We start from the raw sequence: 21,125 nt of genomic DNA on the forward strand, positions 1-21,125 counted from the left end.
AATAATAATAATAATAATAATAATAAACACGTAGGAGCACCTGCTTGAAGTTCAGGTAAAACCCCCACGCTATCTCTAGGGCCTCTCCTTTTCAACCTGCCCTACCTTGCAAGACGGTTTTGAAAAGGGGAGGGGGCAGAGCCGGGCCTTGTTGGCATTGTTGCCAGAGCACCAAGGGTCCGAGACTGCAAATCCCCTTTCCCCAAACACACACACTACACACACACACACAACACCGGGTTCTTTCCACCTCCCCGCCCGGTTCCGAAACAGGGCGTCCAACCTGCCTTCGGAGGGGCGGGCGCTGCGTCGGGCTATCCCCCCCCCAGTGGGTGATTGTGGGAGGAGTGCTGGTTTGGCTTCACCTTCCCACCCGTCCCTCCCCGCGTGTGCGTGGTTAGAAGGCAGGGCGGCTCGCTTGCTCGCTCGCTCTCTCCCTCCGCAAAACTAGGGCATTTCCGTGTGTGTCTGTGCGGGTTGCCTGCCTGTGTGTGTAGGTCACAATAATCGCCCCTTCGAACGCTGCTTAGCTTGCAAGGAGGAAAGCCCTGCAGCGGTAGCGGCGGCGGCGGGGTTGTTGAACGATGTAAGGCGGGGAGGCTCCCCCTCCCGCTTGCCTGCCTGCCTGCCTCTCGCTCGCCGCCTTTTCCAATCCCTTTTCCCCGTCCCCTCCTCTCCTGGAGCCGCCCCGCCGCCGCCGCCGCCGCTTTCCTTACTCTTCCCTTCCCTTCCTTCCTTTCCCTCCCTCCCCGCCATGCCGGACCAGATCTCCGTGTCGGAATTCGTGTCCGAGACCAATGAGGATTACAAGTCGCCCACCGCTTCCAACTTCACCACCCGGATGGTTCAGTGCCGGAACACCGTGACGGCCATCGAGGAGGTGAGCCGGGGGAGTCGCCAAGCGGGGGCAGCCGCGGAGAGCCCAGCCCTTGCTCAGCCCTGCCCCTCCGCCCGGCCTGCAAAAGGCGGCTCGCTTGCTCGCCTGCCCGCTCGGCTGGGTTAGCTCGGTCTGAGCGGGGAAGAGAAACTGGCTTGGAAGATGGAGGAGCGGAGCTTCCAGCCGTGCCCGGCTTCCCTCTCTCTCTCTTCCCCCCCCCTCCCCAGACCTGCGTCTTTCTGGCACAAAGGGGGCTTCGTGCCCAGTTCAGCTCCCCCCTTGTAGCCTTTTTTTTTTTATGGGAGGGAGATTGGGTCCAGTTGGGAAGACGCTTCGCGCGGCTTTTTTCCTGCTACCCCTTTTTTTGCCCGCCTTTTTTGATATATATATCCCCCCCCCCTTTCCTTTATTTATTTATTTTTGGGTGGTGCGGAATTCCCCCCTATCTCAATCTCTCTCTCTCTCTCTGGCGCTTCTTTCCTCCTCTCAGCAAAATCCCGTCTCGGCTTTCCTAAAACCCCGCAGCTCCAACCCTGCTAATAGATTTCCTGCCACAATGGCTGGGCTTCCCTCGGCCTTTCCAAGGAGGTGGGGGCGGGCGGTGTGGAACCACCTGTATTTGCACATCTTTCCCGCCCCCCAACACCACCATTTCAACCTGTCTTCTGTTAATGGGGTCGGAGTATAAATCCAAATGAATGAATAAACCGTCGAGGGAGAGAGGGCGAATATGTGGGGGGGGAGAGAAGGCGCGAAGCTATCGGAGGCACCTTAACTGTGCCTTGTAAAGATTGCAGCTTCTCTGCGGGAGAGGGCGGGAAGAGCCGCTGACGAAACAACTAGTCCGTAGTTACTTTCCTTCAGTGTGTTTTTGGATCATTGTGAAATTGAGGAGTTTGTGCAGCGGGATGTACTTTTTTCTTCTTCTCCAAATGAGGGTCCTCTAAGAGCCACCATGCTGTGCCTGGTTCTTTTAGAGGGGACTCCCTCCCCTTACACTGAACCAAAGGGGGCTTATTTTTGAGCAAACAAAATGTAAAGTTAAACGTTTCCAGAGTGTAGGGGCTTTATCTTTCTTTCGCCCTTTTCACTGTTCATTCCTCTCCATTATCTTTGAGTGGCACCCTTCCTTCAGGAATGGGAAGGCATCTATTTCTAAACAAAGGGCCTGGAGTCCCTGACCACTAACAAACATCAGCTTTGGGGTTGGTTTTTATTTTTTTAATTTTATTTTTACCAAAGCAACAACTGTTCCTTCATGCTTCTCTTTTGCTGACATCACAAAATCTACACCATTCCCCTCTTAGTAAAAGTTGGGAGACCCTGGCTCTTGGTTTTAAGTCTTCCCCTTCAGACAAAAGAAAAGTGGATATTGCATGCATGGTGTTTTTAAAGGCAGATTTGATTTTTGGACTCTGCTTTTGTTCATACCAGCCCTCACAAAAAAAAGTGTATCTATTCTGAAACAGGGTAAAAAATGTTAAATCTTAGTTGGGAATTCTTTGTGAGCCTGTGTCAGATTTTTTTTTTTAAAGTATTATTTTCAACATTTTATGTAAGTTGCAAGTTTTTCCTTTATTTGCTTGGATTAACACAATATACAGTACTACCTCCCCCCTCTGTTAATTAGAAACATAGAACATTTTGAAACTTATCCAAATATTATTGACAGTACTTGTACCTCTTTGATATAAATAAAGTATGAAGTTGTTTTGCATTTTTTTAAACTGAGTACAGTACTTGGTCTCTTTAGACTTGCTTCATCAGTATTCATTATATTGTAAATTGATGTGTAATTTGTTATGGTGAGCTCATATACTAGTGCCTGGCATTTTAAAAGAAGCTAGTTTGTGCATATGATAGTTGTAGAATTACTGTTTACCTCTTCAGCTCTGGTACCCTAATTAGTTCTTCAACTTTTTTTCCCCAATGTGTATGTTGTTAAGATCTTAAGAAATACAAAGCAGTCTTTAGGAAAGGTTTGTCTCTACCATTTAAAAATTAGCATGAATTTCCAATGTCTGATGCTGCAGTTAAACACAGTGGATATTTCTCTTACATAAATCTGCATGGAATAAAGTGAAAGTTATTTTTAAGTAGACATGCATAGGTCTATATAGGCATTTAAGTAGATGTGCTGTGAAGCAAGAGTAACTTGGTACTGTATTTGAAAGTCCCACCTCTCCGTACAGATATCCATTAACTCTTTCTCTCAGATTGTCTGAAAGTGAATAGATATAAGATGGAAGAAATATTTGGAATGGCCAACATACTGTTTAATCCATTTCCTGCTTAAGCTTTTGTAAACAAGCATGCCATTTCTCCTGAATCCATGGAAGTCTCTGGTGAACATTGAAGCAATGTTGGAAGACATCCAAAGATAATTTTTAAATAAACTCTTATATTTTATGACAGAATCTTTTCATGTATCAATTCCATAAATAACTCTTATGCTATCCTGTATTTTGAATTTTCCACAGAACAATAGTGCTTTAATTTAAAAAGTTTGTAGAATTTATGCTTATTTTTTAGAAGTGCTATTTGCCTATCATTCTTTAACACATGATAGTTATATTTCTGTAAAAATCTCCTGTGTATGCTATTAAAGTTCAAGATACATTTTCTAAAATACTGTCTAAAACTGGAAATACAGGAATAATACTTATAGGGAATCTTATGGTTGGATTATCTTTCATGCCCTTACCAGCAAGAGCTTTTTCGTGGTTTAAATAATAAAAGATGAAAACATGAAAAAGTACTGTAGAGAAGAAATGCATTTGAATTACCACTTCAATCATGGGATTTCTTTTTTTAATCTTATGAGTCAGACACCGGGACATCCTGATTTGTGAATGAGCGTCATTCTCAGTTTTGGTGAGGTAAATGTGAATGCTTAGTGTGGTTGTGATAGCTTAAAATGCAAAAAACCCTATAATTATAAATAGGAAAGCAGATAATTTAAACAAGCAAGAAAGCAAGCAAAAACAAATATTGAAATATACTTGATTCTTTGTCAGCTGTTTCTTGCAGAGAGTCTGCAGAGAGAGGTGGCATATAAACCCCCAAAATAAATAAATAAATAAACAAATAAATAAATTGTTCTGAAAGTGGATTTCAAAGCAGGACAGAGTTTCTTGCCTCAAAATCTCTTGATTTTGGATACTTGATAGAGAAAGATAATTGTTATACATGCACATCATCTTTGACATAATAAGCGAGGGTGATAAAACTATCAATATTCCACTAATCTGCTAAGAATTGTTCACTAAGAATCATTCAGAGTATGTTAAATTTCATAAATTGGTATAGGAGTATCTGCTAGTATTGCTTTCTTTATAATGAAGACCAATATTCTGAATTGCTTTAAGAGAAGTTCTGAAATGGCTTCATTAAACTCTGTTTACATTAAAAATCCATCTACGCTGCTATTATTTAAAAAGTAGTTCGTTCTGCCCCCCATTTTTCTATGATACATATTACCATTTGCAGCATTTGCAGCTCTAATCCTCTTTAAATAAAATCTGTGGAGATGTCATCAGACATGGCTGTCATTCTTGCAAAAAGGAAGTGGTAGTCTATTATCTGGATCTGATTTTGCATGATGCTTGTTTGTGTACAACAAGGACTTGCCAGCCAGACTAACTTCACAGACCTTTTTTTAAAATAGTAATTAGACTACTATATGAGTCACTAAAATAATAGAAACTTTAGATATGTCTGATGTCTGATGACTGAAGGTCTATTTTTTACAAGTGGGGATAATTCATCGTGATGGCCCAAAAGATTTCTTGTCTGTATTGAACACTAATGAACTCTTTTGAATTGAGTTTTATCAATTTTAACTGCTTCAGTGTTAATAATTTGAGACAATAAAAACATGTTTTTGTTCCATTTCTAAAATTGCTTCCGTCGCCCTTCTGTAATTAGGTGACTCTTATTATCTACTTACAGAAAGAAGTAATTTGACTAAAATTTTAGTATTAGTATTTACATGTTAGTAAGAAAAAATAAATAAAAATAGTAAAAACCTGTTGCTTTAATAGTATTATTTTTCATATAAATTAATAATCATAAGATTTTATTACTAAATTTTGAACATGTTCTAGTGAAGTGGTATGGAAAATCCTTTGTATTATAAATGACTTGAGTATAAAGCATTCTGGTTCAAGTAAAAAACAACTGTTTGATGTTGTCCAGTGTTCAGTGATTCTGGGAGTGGTTTATGTTCAAAATTGCTCCATTTTGAGCTCAACCTGTTCCAGATTTGAAGCTGCTCTAAAATTTCTTGAAAATTATTTTTTTATGACTTGTTCTAACTATGAAACCATTTCTAACTTACAAACAATTTAAAAAATATATTTATGGAATAACTACATTTAGCAGTAATCCTACATAGTTTTCTGAACTAAGACGTAAAATGTCTTTGTGAAACGTTTTCCATTGTCTCACTTCATTATAAAAAGTATGTTGTACAGTAAACAGGCGTTTTCTCTACTTCAAAGTTTGTAAATCAAACCCAAACCATTAGAGAATATTTGCAGTAGTAAGATTGCATTTGTCCTGGAGGGGATTCCTTTCTGATCCTAGGTGAGGTGATCAGTTAAGATTTTGCTGCATGTAAATGGCAAAACCTGTTGATCAAGTTACTCAGAAGGAGAGGAGTTGTTAAAACGCTAATCAACTCTGTTTAATCTGCAACACTATTTTTGTTATTGTTGTTAGTTGTGAAGTCATGTCCAACCCATCGCGACCTCATGGACAACATTCCTCCAAGCCTTACAGTCCTCTACCATCCTCTGGAGTCCATTTAATCTCACACCCACTAATTTACAGACATAATATCTGAATTGTGTGTGTTAGGATGTTTGCAAATGTGAAACAGTACTTTATAATTTAGAATACAGTTGGTTTATCAGACTATTTTTCCCCTCGATTTTGCTAGAGGTAGGTAGTGGGAAATCTGAATATAGTTATTTTTTAAAAGAGATGGCTAGTTGTTTGATATCTAGAAGTATGAATAAAAATCTAATCTGAGTCTTTCTGGATTGGAATAGCACATGCCCATCAGCAGAATAAATAGGTAACATACGTAAGTGTTTTTGAAGGATGATCTCAAAATCAGGGTAAACATCTCAAGAATAGGGTAGCATTGCAGACACTAAATGGGGGCACATCAAATAAAATAATCTTACATACCAAATGAACGGCATTAAATATTTGTGTCTTAGTTGGGGAGAGATGTTTTTAAATGGTTATTTCTTTTAATTGTTTTAAAACATCTCTGCAATTAAGATATAAAAATTTAAATATTTTTGCAATATTCTATCATTTTTCCCTTATTGTATTGTCTTGTATTGGAATTTTACATTTCAGAATATATCAATAACTACTCTTTACAAAATCCATAATAATGGTGATCAATTCCGTAAAAGTAATGATATTTTTGTTGTTTGTGAAACTTTTAAGATATATTTCATGAATCATTGCAAGATCAGAAGAAAATTATTTGATGTTACACCAAATAGAAATCGTTACAGAATGGTGTAATAAAATAAGTATAAATATAAATAATAATAATAATAATAATAATAATAATAATAATAATATTAATAACAACAACACCATCACCAACAACAACAACAACAACAATAATAATAATAATAATAATTTTTTAGACTTGTATACCGCCCCTCTCTGAAAATTACAACCTATCTTTGGAACCTATAAATATTTCATCATCATTTATTTTTCACTTAAATGTACTCTTAAAATTGAATAAGTCAGTATTTTATTCTTATTTCCTTTGAGGAGAAATACATCCTACCCATACCATTTGTGGAAATAATTATGTAATCTCTCTGGGACTGTCACCCCATAATCCACTGTGTATTATAATTTGTAATAGTATTCCTAATGCCAGTACTGGCTGTTGTGTGTGATCACATTTGGAATAGAGAAGTGGAAATTATTTTAAATATGGTTATATTTTCTGTGAGCAACAATAGGTAAAAGAGAAATAATGTGAACATTCTTAGATGAGTGTAGATTGGATTTTATGTTAATGCTGATGACTGAAGAGATATACATGTATTTTAGTACAGGTATTTATATTTAGTGTATTAAAAGGTCAACAATGCAACTGCGCAGTGTTCTATTAAAATTTGGGAAACTGGTGGTGTTTCCAAGTAGTATTAGCAGTTGTATAAAAGGAAAAGAAAAGCAATACAGTAATCTGTTTTGCTTGAGGTAATCTGTAAAATAGCAAAGCCTGATCATTTTTCAGCCACAAAATACTAAAAGCCTCTTGATTTTTGATGGATCACATACAGTAGTTGCCACTATCATAAATAGGTTTTTACTCATAAAGCAAAATATTCCAATTTTCTTTCCTCACTGCAGCTCTTACATACTCCAAATTTCTCTAGATAGTTTCTGGATTCTAGGGAAACTTTAGCTGAAACAAATTACTGTATTTTGGAATGCCACAAAAAACTAGGTTTGTACCATAAGACAGAATTTGTATATAGGAATTTTCTTCTAATGTTTTTATTTTTTAAAGGGTTAAAATTCAGGATTATTTTCTGTTGATACAAGTTTTTCTGAATCAGTTTTATTAATTTAACTTTGGGACAAGTTTAATATTAGCTATTTAATTGTTAGAAATTTATGTAGTAGTAGTATAACATGAACAATTTAGACTATAATGTTTAGTAGTTGTGTGTGTATGTATGTGTTGGTCTGTGGCAGGCTTGCAGTTTCACTGTGGCTTTGCATAGTGTGTGTTCACAATAAACTACAATAAATTCTATTCAAAAGTCAATTTCATGCTGACTTTAAACACAACTGCCATATTCATAAATATTTTTAGTGTATTGATAGTTTTCCAAAACAGATGGGTGATCAAGATGCTGTTTTCACATGAAAAAGGTTCTCCTTCACAGCCTACTTCACTTTGAAAATGAAGCTATTTCTGTAGGTTTATATCCCACTTCTGTTAACTGTGAATGGCTCACATATTTCAAAGCAACAGTCAACTGATAGTGTAGTATGGGCAAACCAGACTCTGATATCTTGTTCATCAAATTGTGATTTAAAAATCCTAACTAGCATTACATTTGAAAATAGTCTGTCTTCACCACTTGCTTTGATTTGCATAGGTGTAATCCTTCCATGTATTTTGTGAAGGAATTAATTCCTGTACTGTATGTATGTATGTATGTATGTATGTATGTATGTATGTATGTATGTATGTATGTATGTGTGGTGGTTGTTCCCAGTTTAGCCCGGTTCTTAGAACCCGTAGTGCTGGTGGTAGGAGGCTCTGCCCATCCACTTGGCACACTTCTGTGCATGCGCAGAATTGTAAAGGGGTTTAGTAAAGGGGTTTAGAATGAAGAGAGAGAAAGAAAGAGAGAAAGAAAGAAAGAAAGAGAGAAAAAAGAGAGAAAGAAAGAAAGAAAGAAAGTTATAGCTGGTTGTGAGCTTTGCATCATTGCAAACTGCCAGAATGAATATTGTAACAAACTTATGGAGAGTGGAGCCATGTGTTCTAACACTGACACATTGGCTAATCTGAAGTGATTTACTCGGATGCTGTTTGTTTGTTTATTTATTTATTTATTGGACTTATATGCCGCCCCTCTCCGTGATAACAGCAGAATAAGGTAGATAGGATTTGCTTCTACTTATTTGATACAATGTCATTATTAAACTGCAGCATTGGTCGTCGCCCTGTAACCAAACCAGACCCAATGTTATTAATTTTTTTATGGTTAGTTATTAAATGAACATGGCAGTGGTTTTGTGAACCTCTTTTTCTCTATGGCTGGTTTTGCCAGAAACTGTAAATAATATTGCATCAGGCAAAACTGTCTTAATTTTAGTCATGTGACTGGGGTGCTACAAGTGCCCATAATGTATCACATGACTGCAGAGGTTGGGCAATGTCAAAACCAGGTTGTAAGTCTTTTTGTAGGGGCAGTCAATTGTAACTTGGAAAGATAGCTAAGCATCCAGTTGTAAGTTGAAGAGTACCTGTAGTTGAAACTGTATTCTTTTGTAATTTACAAGAGTCGGGATACAATTCATAATTAATAACAAAAATATTTCCCAAAATTTTCTAGTAATATCAAGTGCATCTGTGCAAATGTTATAATTCTTATAAGCAATCATATTTCTTTAATGACAATGCTTACAGCTAAATCTTTAGTGTTCATATCTGAATTATAGCAACCCCTCCATCCTCCCAAAATTAAAACATAGACCATGGGAGCATGAAATCAGAATAAACTTTATTAAGTGCTTCTTGCTACTATTCATTTTCCATTAAAACTGTTGATTGTTTATTTTTTGTTTCATTTTATTTGAAGCTACTATTGAAATCTAATTTGAAGAAGCTCACTTATCAAACAATGTACATTCATTAATAATTTTAACCCCTATCAGTAGATAAGATTATTTTAACAAAAGCAGAAGATTGAAAATTTCCTTACAATGTGTAGATCAGTCTTTTAGGTTCTCCTCCCTCAATTACAATATATAGAGCATAGCCAAACTTATTTGATACAGTTTTGTTCTGTGGATATAAAGATTCATAATACACAAAAGACTACTCCAATTAGAGTTTTCAAACCTCTTTTAATTTGTATGAGATCGACTTCTTTAGTAAATGGAATACTGTATAATTGTTCAGCAGCAAAAATGTTTCAGCAGATAAAATTGTTTCCTTATTATTAAAAACTTTAGTTGACCAGAGTTATGATTATCAGTGGAGGACATGTGTATGTCAAATATGAGATTTCTGTTTGGAATGTAAGAAGAGTGAACGGAAAATAATATCACTTAGTGCATGAAATAAGAATAGTATGTTGGAAGTCTGACAAACTAATGGCAAGGAAGCAATAGATCTGAATGATGAAGATCTGATCTTATTGAGTTGAATTGATGCCTTCACTGGGGCTTTTTATAATGTGTAGAACAAGACTGGAGCAATTCCTGAAATTTAACTATTATTGAATTAACAATGAAAAAGGTAAAATGAATATCAGAAATATGAATTAATATCATATACACATTGTCCTAAATCATTCACTTAGTGACCATTAAGGTTATGGTACTGAAAAATGTGACTCATGACCCGTTTTCACACTTATGACCACTGCAGCATGCCTGTGGTCACATGGCAAAATTCAAATGCTTGGCAACTGGCATGTATTTATGACTGTTGCTCTGTCCCAGGGTCATGTGATTATCTTTTGCAATCTTCTGACAAAATTCAGTGGAGAAGCCAGATTCTTTGAACAACTGTGTTACTAACTTAACAACTTCATTGACTCATTTAACAACTGGCAAGATGTTGTAAAATGGGGCAAAACCCACCTAACAACTGTCTTGCTTAGTAATAGAAATTTGGGGCTTCATTGAGGTCTTAAATCGAGGACTATAGATTGTTCCTTGTATGAAAATAGAAATCTACATATTAGTTTACAGCTGCAAGACTACTCTATGTGCAAAAATGAGAAGATTCTGAAATATTCACAGTGGCGGAATGATTGGTGATGATGCAACTAGCAGAGATGGCAAAATTAACTTGTTTGCTGAGAGAAAGATCAACAATTACATTTATTAGTGATTGGAAACCTCCTTATGTGGGTTTAAAAAGACGTGAATTGGTGAATTATGGATTTGATTATTAGAAAGAGTAGATTGTGGAGGGAAGAAAGAGGGTAAAATATAATTGCTCTTACAACTACTGTTAAGATGATCGGAAACGACTTCTTTATCAGTTTTTTATTTGTATTTTTAAAAAAAAATTACTTTTCCCTGTAATTAAATATCTGTACTATTTTATTCTGTTGAAAACTTATTTAATAAAATTGTATTAAAAACTAATCCACAGGTTAGTAATAATAGCCTATCACACTCCAGTGAATATTGATAATGGAAGAATCAGTGATGAGTTTTAGGGGAATGCAGTCTGATGAAAAATACTTTGTAAGGTGTGAAATGATGGGGAAATTCAGAAAAAGTTATTGAACCATTCAGAAATTCAACCATGTTTGAGAATAGTAACTGGAGAACACCTACATTAAAGGGGTCTGTTTCAAATACTTAGCTTATTTGTAGCAAAGGAATGAATATAAATCTAAAATCGTGATTTATTGCATTGTTTATAATGAAAGATAGAGAGGATAAAAGGAAAAATCTGCTGTCCTTCTACAAAGCATTGAAATCCTGCTTTCTCCCAAGTACTGGAGCAGGATAATTGACAAGCTCATTTTCTGGGATTCCGTGTCTGGCTCAGTTCAGAAATATGTCATTTCACATGTTGGGTGTGGATTTTGGTTTATTTTTTGTCTTATGGTAACCTATAATTATTGAGTTTTTAATTGGTTTTTATTCAATTATACTACCTTGAATCACAGTTTTCTAAATAAATAAAACAGATTACCCAAAATGCTGAATATATAGACTTTTTTCCTGGTACTATAATGAGTAGGTTTGAGAAATGTTATTTATGTAACATGTGGCAAAAATGTTAAAAAGCACATCAGAATTACATTCTCAATGAACAAATAGGGAACTCTTTACTGTGTTTACAAATTCAAAGATTGACCATTTATATTTTATATAGTTAATATATAATGCAGTTGCATACAGAAACTCTCTGAGGTTTGCCTGATATCCACTTTCCCCATTTATGGAGAAGAATAGCACATGTTGAGTCTTAATCCTATTAAAGAATAACCACGTTTTACAGGTAGATTGAATTATTTTCGTTTACCTGTGAAACATGAAAAGGCGTAACATTGGAGAAGCAGTAGAGGACTCTTCTGCATCCAGACTTCAAGCAAAGTGCAGTTGTTATCCAATAAATTTCTGTTTGTTTCTAGAACAAAGCTTGTTGTTTATAGCATCAGTGATATTGACAGGTGGATATTTTAAATTACCATATTTTTAGGTGTATAAGACCCACCAAGATTTAAAAGATGCAAATAAGAAAAAATGTTTTTGCCCTCCCCCAGCATCCAGGAGCACTCTGCAGATCTCCCAAACTGTCTGTGAACCTATTTTCATCTAGGCAGGGCTTCAGGAGGCAAAAAATGGCTATATTTGGTGTATAAGATGCACCAACCACCCTCTATTTTGGAGGTGAAGTGTGTCATATGCTGAAAAATAAGGTATTTTCTTTTACTCTTGGAGCAGAGCGTTTTCATAGATGTCAAGGAATATGGCTAAAAACTGATCAGAAAGTGGGGGTAGATCTTATTGTGTCCAATATGACCGGGGGTCACTGCTCACAGTCACTCATGCCCTCATCACCTCGAGGCTCGACTACTGTAATGCTCTCTACATGGGGCTACCGTTGAAAAGTGCTCGGACACTTCAGATCGCGCAGTCTGCATTGGTTGCCGATCAGTTTCCAGTCACAATTCAAAGTGTTGGTTATGACCTATAAAGCCCTTCATGGCATCGGACCAGATTATCTCCAGGACCGCCTTCTGCCGCACGAATCCCAGCGACCAGTTAGGTCGCACAGAGTTGGCCTTCTCTGGGTCCCGTCGACTAAACAATGTCGTTTGGTGGGACCCAGGGAAAGGGTCTGTGGCGGCCCCGGCACTCTGGAACCAACTCCCCCCAGAGATTAGAATTGCCCCCAACCCTCCTCGCCTTTCGTAAGCTCCTTAAAACCCACCTCTGCCATCAGGCATGGGGGAACTGAGATATGCTTTCCCCCTAGGCCTCTACAATTTATGCATGGTATGTTTGTATGTATGTTTGGTTTTATAAATAAGGGTTTTTTAGTTGTTTTAGTATTGGATTGTTACATGCTGTTTTTATCACTGTTGTTAGCCGCCCCGAGTCCACGGAGAGGGGCTGCATACAAATCCAATAAATGAATGAATGAATGAATGAATGAATGATTAAGCTGTGTGGATTGGTCTGGTATGGCTACTATTTATCTAGACTGGGAACAGTATGCTGCTGCTGAAAAGATGAAGCCAAGAGCTGAGGATCATAAAGTTGAAGCTGAGGAACCCCAGATAGACCATACAGCTTTTGCAGGATGCTATTTCTTGATCGCAGTTTGGCTGCAATCTTCTTGAGATGTTCTCTGAAGGACAATGTTTCCTCAAGCGCAGTGTTTCTGAAATAGTGGGGCAACCCCCCCTGGGGGGGGACCGATGCCAGGGGGTGCATGACCCCAGGGAACGTGCTTTTTTTTTTTGCCACAGGGAGTAGGGATTTTTTGCATCAAACAATAGCACACAGCACACAGCAGGAGATATGAAGTGCAGATAACAAACCCTTAAGAGATACCATGGAAAAATATTTTAACAGGGATGAAAAGAAAGGAGGAGAGAGACAGAGCTAATGAAACAAATGTAAGTTTCCCGAAAGCTATGATGAGGAAATATGACGAAGTATATGCAACACTTGGCTTCACTATGACTAAGAGACAATGAAAGACCGGTATGTTGACTATGTCTAAAAATGTTGGCAGCGGACAGCATGAAGCCAAATAAATTAAGGCGTCACTTGAACACATTGCACCCCAATCACGCTGATAAGCCACTTGAGTTTTTTCAGCGAAAACGTGCTGAATATGGCAAACAATTGTCCCGGCGAAGAGTTGGGGGCGTGCAAAATGTTTCCTTCTTCCTAGGGGGGGACGTAACAGAAAATAATTGAGAAACACTGCTCTAGTGTAACCAAGAGGAATATTCTCAAACTCTACATTTAGTTCATGGTGAGGCATCTCACTGAGGTGGAAGCGCATTGCTTCAGCACATTACTTGGGTTTGTCTGAAGTGTCCACTTGTGAAAATATTGAGAAAAAAATAAATATATTAAAAAGCAGCAAAATGGAATAAACTAGAGTGACGGTATAACAACTATATAGAAAGAGAAAGAATGAATCCTGTATGAAAAAATATGGAAGCAGAAGACAGCTAATTAGTTTTCCAACAGAATGGAGGGAAAGTGGATTTAAGGAAAGAGGAAGTGAAAGCTGCTTGCAACAGTGCGAAGAATTACAGATGAAAAGAAAAGTGCACATACAAGAGTGTTGCTCCTTTTTGGGAAGACTCCATAAAAGGGAACATTCCAAATAGTGCCCCACTGACTTTCTGGGGAAGCCACCAGAAAAGGTTGCAAATGGTGAGCATATCATGGTCACTAGGTAGCTGGCAACTGGTTGAAAATGCAAACGGGTTGCCAAGTGCCCAAAATGCAATCACCTGACCATGTAGGGCAGGGGTGTTAAACTCACGTTATCACGGTGGCGTCACATGACGTAATGGGATTTTCCCACCCTTCGCTAAAATGGGTGTGGCCAGTGCGTGACGCATCTGCCCCGTTTGACAGCCCTGATGTAGGGAATGGTAAAACATTGTACACTGGCCAAAAATACGGGCCAAAAAATACGGGCCATAAAGCATCCTTTCCAAGCTTGTGGAAACTACAAATGCTAAACAACTATTATAAGTTGAAGACTTTGTGCACTTGTATATGAGGTGTTTTGTTCATATAAAGGGAATAAATCATTGCATTACAAAGCAAATACATTGATACCTTGTCTTGCAAACCCCTCGTCATACAAACTTTTTGAGATACAAACCCGGGGTTTAAGATTTTTTTGCCTCTTCTTCCAAACTATTTTCATCTTACAAACCCAAACCACCGCCACTGGGATGCCCTGCCTCCGGCCTTCTGTTGCCAGCGAAGCACCCGTTTTTGTGCTGCTGGGATGCCCCTGAGGCTCCCCTCCATGGGAAACCCCACCTCTGAACTTCCGTGTTTTTGCGATGCTGCAGGGGAATCCCTGCAGGGGAATCCCACCAGCGCAAAAATGGGCGCTTTGGCTGGCAAAAGGGGTGAGTTTTGGGCTTGCATGCATTAATCGCTTTTCCATTGATTCCTATGGGAAACATTGTTTCATCTTACAAACTTTTCACCTTACAAACCTCATCCTGGAACCAATTAAGTTCGTAAGATGAGGCATCACTGTATATTAAGGCAAATTGAATGAGTGAGTTGAGAGGAATGGCAAGATTGAGAAGATCATGACTAATTTACATTGATAAGAGCCTGAGAAAAAGAGAGGTGAAAAGTTTAAGAGAAAAGTCAGATGTGGTAGGAGCAAAGAGGGTCTAAAAAATTTTGGAGAGATATGCTAAAGGATGTTAGTGGAAATTAGATATATGAAATATTTCCTCCAGGTTTTTTGAACTCATGCCTTTAATTTAATTTGCCTTTATATATTAATTATTAATATGTATTTGTTCTGATTTTAATTCTGTATTTTGCATATTATAATTTATGAGCCGAGGTGGCGCAGCAGGTAGAGTGCTGCACTGCAGGCCACTGAAGCTGACTGTAGATCTGTAGGTCAGCGGTTGAAATCTCATCACCCGCTCAAGGATTACTCAACCTTCCATCCTTCCGAGGTGGGTAAAATGAGGACCTGGATTGTGGGGGCAATATGCTGGCTTGCTTAAAAAGTGCTATTGCTAACATGTTGTAAGCCGCCCTGAGTCTAAGGAGAAGGGCGGCACAATAAATAAATAAATAAATAAATAAATAAATAAATAAATAAATAATCCTGCTTACCTGAAAGATAATAGCATTATGAGTTTCTAGCTATACAGTATATGTACAATGATAATTAATTTTGAAAATAATATTAAGTACAATAAACGTCCTGCAATAATACAGTAACAATTCCAAAGTTACGGAACTGGTTTATAAAAGTAGTGATCCCCCCCCCCCCAAAAAATCAATAAATGTTTTCATAAATGTTGTTTTTACAATACAGGACAGCTATTGGTAGTATAACCGGAAAAGAGGATAATGCTTTGTTAAAGAGGCCTGTCAAATAATATTCGATCACATCTGTTAAAATTTCAGTCCTTTTTCAAATTACCTTACCTAACATCTGCTGCCATCATTTTCAGCGGCAAGAAACCATCTTAGCTCAGTTGTAAAGCATATGTGGTGAACCACAAAAACCATGGTTTTGTCAGCAGGCCTGGCGAAGGAGCTAATCAAATGGCTAATCTGATTGCATTGCTGCCATGAGAAGTGGAGTGTTTTGGTTTTTTTTAAATGAGTTTTATTATGTGGTAGATTTTTTAAATGTTGGAAGCTGCCCAGAGTCAACAATGTGTGAGTTGGGTCATTATATAGATTTGTTAAACAAACAAACAAACAAATTTAACTTTTTTCATTGTTCAGGCGAACTGTTAGACTGGGAAGTTCTTTTAGTAAAAGTTGTTGCTGCTCAGTGCTGATTATGGCTTGACTTGCTATTCTGTAATGGCAAGAGTATGTATGTACTTGAGACAGAAAATATCTTTTGTTTTGAACTTTGAACTAATCATTTGCTCCGGAAGTTCTGCCAAATCATTTCAGATTAGCTGGAATTTGGCAGAAACAAAACCGGAAAGTTTGAAACAAAATTAAGGGAGAAGCCAGAATGATTTACAGAGTGAATAGGAAAGATTAGTAGTAGTTGCCTACTCTTTCCTGTGACATTATATTAGGAATTCATTATACTTAGTATGTGAAAAAATAAAAGGGAAATACTATATGAGCATACCTAGTTGGATATCAATAGTAGAAACATTAACCCATCTAAACTTAGTGAACTGGCAGAATATACCCACGATATAAGGACATTTTGACAGATGAATGGAAATTGATCCAGGAACTAGAGGAACAAGGAATTATAATGGATTGGTTTATGAGACTACAAAGCCAAATGAGATATGAAAAAGATAGGAAGGCAGAGAATATTATGTTGAAAAAGACTGAGCTACGAAATATTACTAGGTGTAGATGAAAATTTGGTTAAGAAATTATATAATTTTTGTTACATGTCGAGTTAGAATTTAAATAAGTAAAAGACACTATGGTTAAATAGGCACAAAACTTTGGGTACACAATACAGCTAGACAAATGGAAACAACTTTGGGAAAGGAATTATAAATTGACTATGGCAACAGCCTACAAAGTAAATTCATACAAAATGTTTTACAGATGGCACATGTCAACAGAAAGAATTGCTAAAATGTTCAAGGACAAGACTATGAAATGTTGGAAATGTCAACAAATACCAGGATCTTTCTATCACATGTGGTGAACATGTGCAGAAGCAAAAGTATTTTGGACTAAAACATGGATTGAAAAAATGTTATAACAAAAGTTAGAATTAAAACCAGAGGTCTTTTTGTTAGGTATTTTGCCAAATAAATTTGATAAAGAAGATAAATATTTAATTGGAAATTTGAGAGTGGCACGAAGGCCTGGCCAGTTTCCTACCATTCCCCCCTTTAATCCCGGTCATCTCGGGCTCTTCTGGGCTGCCAGAGGAGCCTTTTGGTGGCGCTTAAGGAGGCTTTGGCAGTCCAGAGCAAACAATGCATTTTCCTTTCTCTGGACAGTTGGAGAGGGAATAAACCTCTGCCAGCGCCCAGAGAAAAGAAACACTCCCTTCACTCTGGGCAGTGACTGTCCTCCTTCTCTTCTTCCTCCTCCTCCTCCCACCCAAATTCCAAGCTTTTATTTCTTTCCTAGTGGGTTTGCACACATTATTTGCTTTTACATTGATTCTTATGGGAAAATTGGTTCTGCTTACAAACTTTTCTACTTAAGAACCTGGTCATGGAACGAATTAAGTAGAGGTACCACTGTGCTGGGTTAGATTTAGTTTCGCAGCAACAAATGAGCTTTAAGTCATCAGATAACTTACTTAGTGAGCGTTATCTCTCTTCTTCGCCTGACCACAGATTCTGAATCAAAAGACAGACTTAATCTACTATGTGACGAAAGAGCTCTCCCAGCCAGTCCACCTTTCTTCTGTTAGACTTTGCTCTCATTCTAAGACATACTACAAGTAAAATTAACCTCTATACTTAAAAAAAAAGTTGGCTCCTGGAATATATAAAACATTTTCCCTTACAAATCCACTTGGCTAAACCATGGGAATAAAGTAAATTTCCATCATGTTCCTCCGTTAAAGTTATTATAAACCATATTTTTGTAAACTTTAATTGGCTTGCTTTTTAATTGCCCTTTCAAATAATTCTTATTAAATCTTATAAAGCCACCAGTATTCTTTGACTTGAAAGGTATCTAGCAATGAAAAGCAAACCTACTATGTACAGCATTCCCTACCCAACAACTTTTTATTTTCTGTGTATATTGATTCAATGAAGACTCTTAGTAGTCAAGGTGAGCAGCAAATTCAATTTGCTTGCCCTTAAGCTCAGAATAACAATGAAGGGTTGGATATTTATATTTCAATCTTACACCATAGTAAGTAGGTTTGGACCTAGAATAACGTTATTGTCACTTTAAATTAAAACTTTGTTTCATACAGCTCTGAAAGGCTCACCACTTCCAATAAATATGACTACATAAATATGACAACAATATAAATTTAAAAAATGTCTATACCCACATATATTATATGACACAGAAACAACAGAGTCTGGTTCAGATGTATACATGTACATGGTAAGGCAGGGTGGATTTGATTTTAATCGACTTGTAAAAAGGCTTGATTTAAATCAACTTGTTTTAAATCATATTTTTTGAAGACCAGCTGTCATTTCTGCTCTGCAGTCTCCTCCTCTGACCCGCTATGGACTCACTGACAGTCCCATTCACTTTAATGGGACGGTTGGTGATGCAGCAGTGTTAGCAGCAGGCAGCAGGTGAGTGGACTAAAAGGCACTGCCATAATGGATTTGAAATGACAGGTGCTCTCTAATATTATATTTATAAGCTGCTTAGAAGATTTCACTTTCATTTATACTTCTTGCCATTCCTCCTCACACTTAGAGCCTGGTAGTACAAATGCATTTCTCTTCAAACAATCATACAGTTTTTAATGTACATAGATTTGAAAAACTATGAGATAAAGGAATATTACTGAACTTTGTTTTATGATTTATCTCATGGTTACTGTGAAATGGTGTGAATGCATCAATGCAGTTATCTCAGCTTGTAGAGCTTGAATGAGTTTATTAAAAATGTAAATATTGCAGAACGTATAGCCCAGTAGTAAGTTCTAAATCCCTTGGCTACCAGTTCACACACACGCTCACGACACTTCTGCGTATGTGCAGAACTCTCCCGAATGGGTGGGTGGAGCCTCCCACCACTGCCGCGATTGGTTCGCTGAACTGGGAGCAACCCACTGCTGATATAGCCTCATACTATATCCGACGACATGGGATGAGTTACCATCAGTACGCTGATGACACTATACTGTACATCTCCATCCCATGTGAATTCAGTGAAGCAGTGGAGGTGATGTGCCGGTGTCTGGAGGCTGTTAGGGTTTGGATGGGTGTTAACAGGCTCAGGCTCAAACCCAACAAGTTGGAGTGGCTGTGGTTTTGCCTCCCAAGGACAATTCCATCTGTCCATCCATTACCCTGGGAGGAGAGAATTTTTGACTCCTCAGAGAGGGTCCACAACTTGGGAGTCTGAATTTAGAACACCACCTTTTGACTGTGGCAAGGGAGATGTTTGCACAGGTTTGCCTGGTGCACCAGTTGTGGCCCTATCTGGACAGGGAGTCTCTTCTTCTCACAGTCACTCATGCCTTGATCACCTCAAGGTTCTATTACTGCAATGCCTTCTACATGGGGCTAGAGACTGCAGTTAGTTCATAATAATAATAATAATAATAATAATAATAATAATAATAATAATAATAATAATAATAATAATAATAGACATGATGCTGTGGCACAGATGATCCACTGGAACTTGTGCCGGAACTACCATTTACCAGTGGCAAAGAACCGGTGGGATCATAAGCCCGAAAAAGTGGTCGAAAATGAGCAAGCAAAACTGACCGAATTCTGAAGCATAACATACCAGACATTGTGATCGTGGAGAAAAAGAAAGTATGGATCATCGACATCGCAATCCCAGGAGACAGCAGAATTGAGGAGAAGCAGCTAGAGAAATTAGTGAAATACGAAGATCTAAAAATCGAGCTGCAACGACTCTGGCATAAGACCGTGGAAGTGGTCCCAGTGGTACTTGGCACGCTGGGCGCAGTACCAAAGGATCTCAGCGGACATTTGAAAACCATCGGAACTGACAAAATCTCCATCTGTCAATTGCAAAAGGCCGCTTTACTGGGATTGGCAAACATAATTCGCCGCTACATCACGCAGTCCTAGGTGCTTGGGAAGCGCCCGACTGGTGATGAAATACGAAATCTAGCATAGTGATCTTGTTTGCTGTGTTGTACTGACATAATAATAATAATGATAATAATAATAATAATAATAATAATAATAATAATAATAATAATATATTAGATTTGTATGCCGCCCCTCTCCGAGGCAGCCGCGCAAGCCATTATGGGCCTTTCAAGATATTCCCATATTTCAACACCATACTGCAAGTTGCATTGGCTACTGATTGGTCTCCGAATGCAATTTAAAGAGTTGGTTATGACCTATAAAATCCTACATGACTTAGGACCAGGTTACTTATGGAATCGTCTTCTGCCCCATGAATCCCAGTGACCAGTCATGCCCTACCTTTTTGTATTTATTCCTATTTTGGAAACCACCCTGAGTCTACGGAGAAGGGTGGCCTAGAAATCCAAATAAAAAAATAAATAAATGCTACATAACTAAGCTCCATTTCATGCTGAATAAACTAAATCATTAACGTATCTTAAATAGAAAACCATCTTTAGATAGATTTTAACTACCAAAGCATTTTGTTAAAATAAATTTGATAAAAATAAATGTTTTTTAATCTATTTTTATCCACCCTGTGGTGAGGTATCAGATGTCATTGCTACTTGGTGGAAGAAAGCAGGCAATTGGCGAAATCTGAAAGGTGTAGGTCATAGATGTAAAACTCAATCGCATTATGTGATGCACTGCAACATTTTTGCCTTTATGGAGCACTCCTAATGCGTGCACATGTGAGATTTGGCTTCTGTGCATGCGAAGAAGTGAAATCAATTCAATTGAATTCAATTTATTAGACTTGTATGCCACTGCTCTCCAAGGACCCGGAGCGGCTCACGTGAGGATGCTTTTGCGGGTGATATTTTTCCGATTTTGGGCGGTTTTTTGCTTCTGCGCATGCGCAGAAGCAAAGAAATTGACAAAAATCTGCAAAATCTCATGCAGGAGAATATCCTCATGTGACATTTTGCTTGCTGAGTATGCGCAGAAGCCAAATATCGCAGCAACAGGCGCGC

General features: G+C 37.9%; 1 protein-coding gene across 2 annotated transcripts in view; it reads left to right on the forward strand.

Annotated features, from left to right (window-relative positions):
• The first annotated feature begins 385 nt into the window (after positions 1-385).
• Positions 386-21,125, forward strand: part of ASAP2 (ArfGAP with SH3 domain, ankyrin repeat and PH domain 2) — a 131,499-nt gene continuing 110,759 nt past the window's right edge. For both annotated transcript variants that reach the window (XM_070732959.1, XM_070732961.1), the window contains exon 1: positions 386-880. In XM_070732959.1, the coding sequence (XP_070589060.1) occupies positions 755-880 (126 nt within the window). In that variant the 5' untranslated portion in view covers positions 386-754. The remainder of the gene's footprint in view (positions 881-21,125) is intronic.

The sequence above is a fragment of the Erythrolamprus reginae genome, chromosome 1 (genome assembly GCF_031021105.1).
Source record: "Erythrolamprus reginae isolate rEryReg1 chromosome 1, rEryReg1.hap1, whole genome shotgun sequence".
Classification (NCBI taxonomy): domain Eukaryota; kingdom Metazoa; phylum Chordata; class Lepidosauria; order Squamata; family Dipsadidae; genus Erythrolamprus; species Erythrolamprus reginae.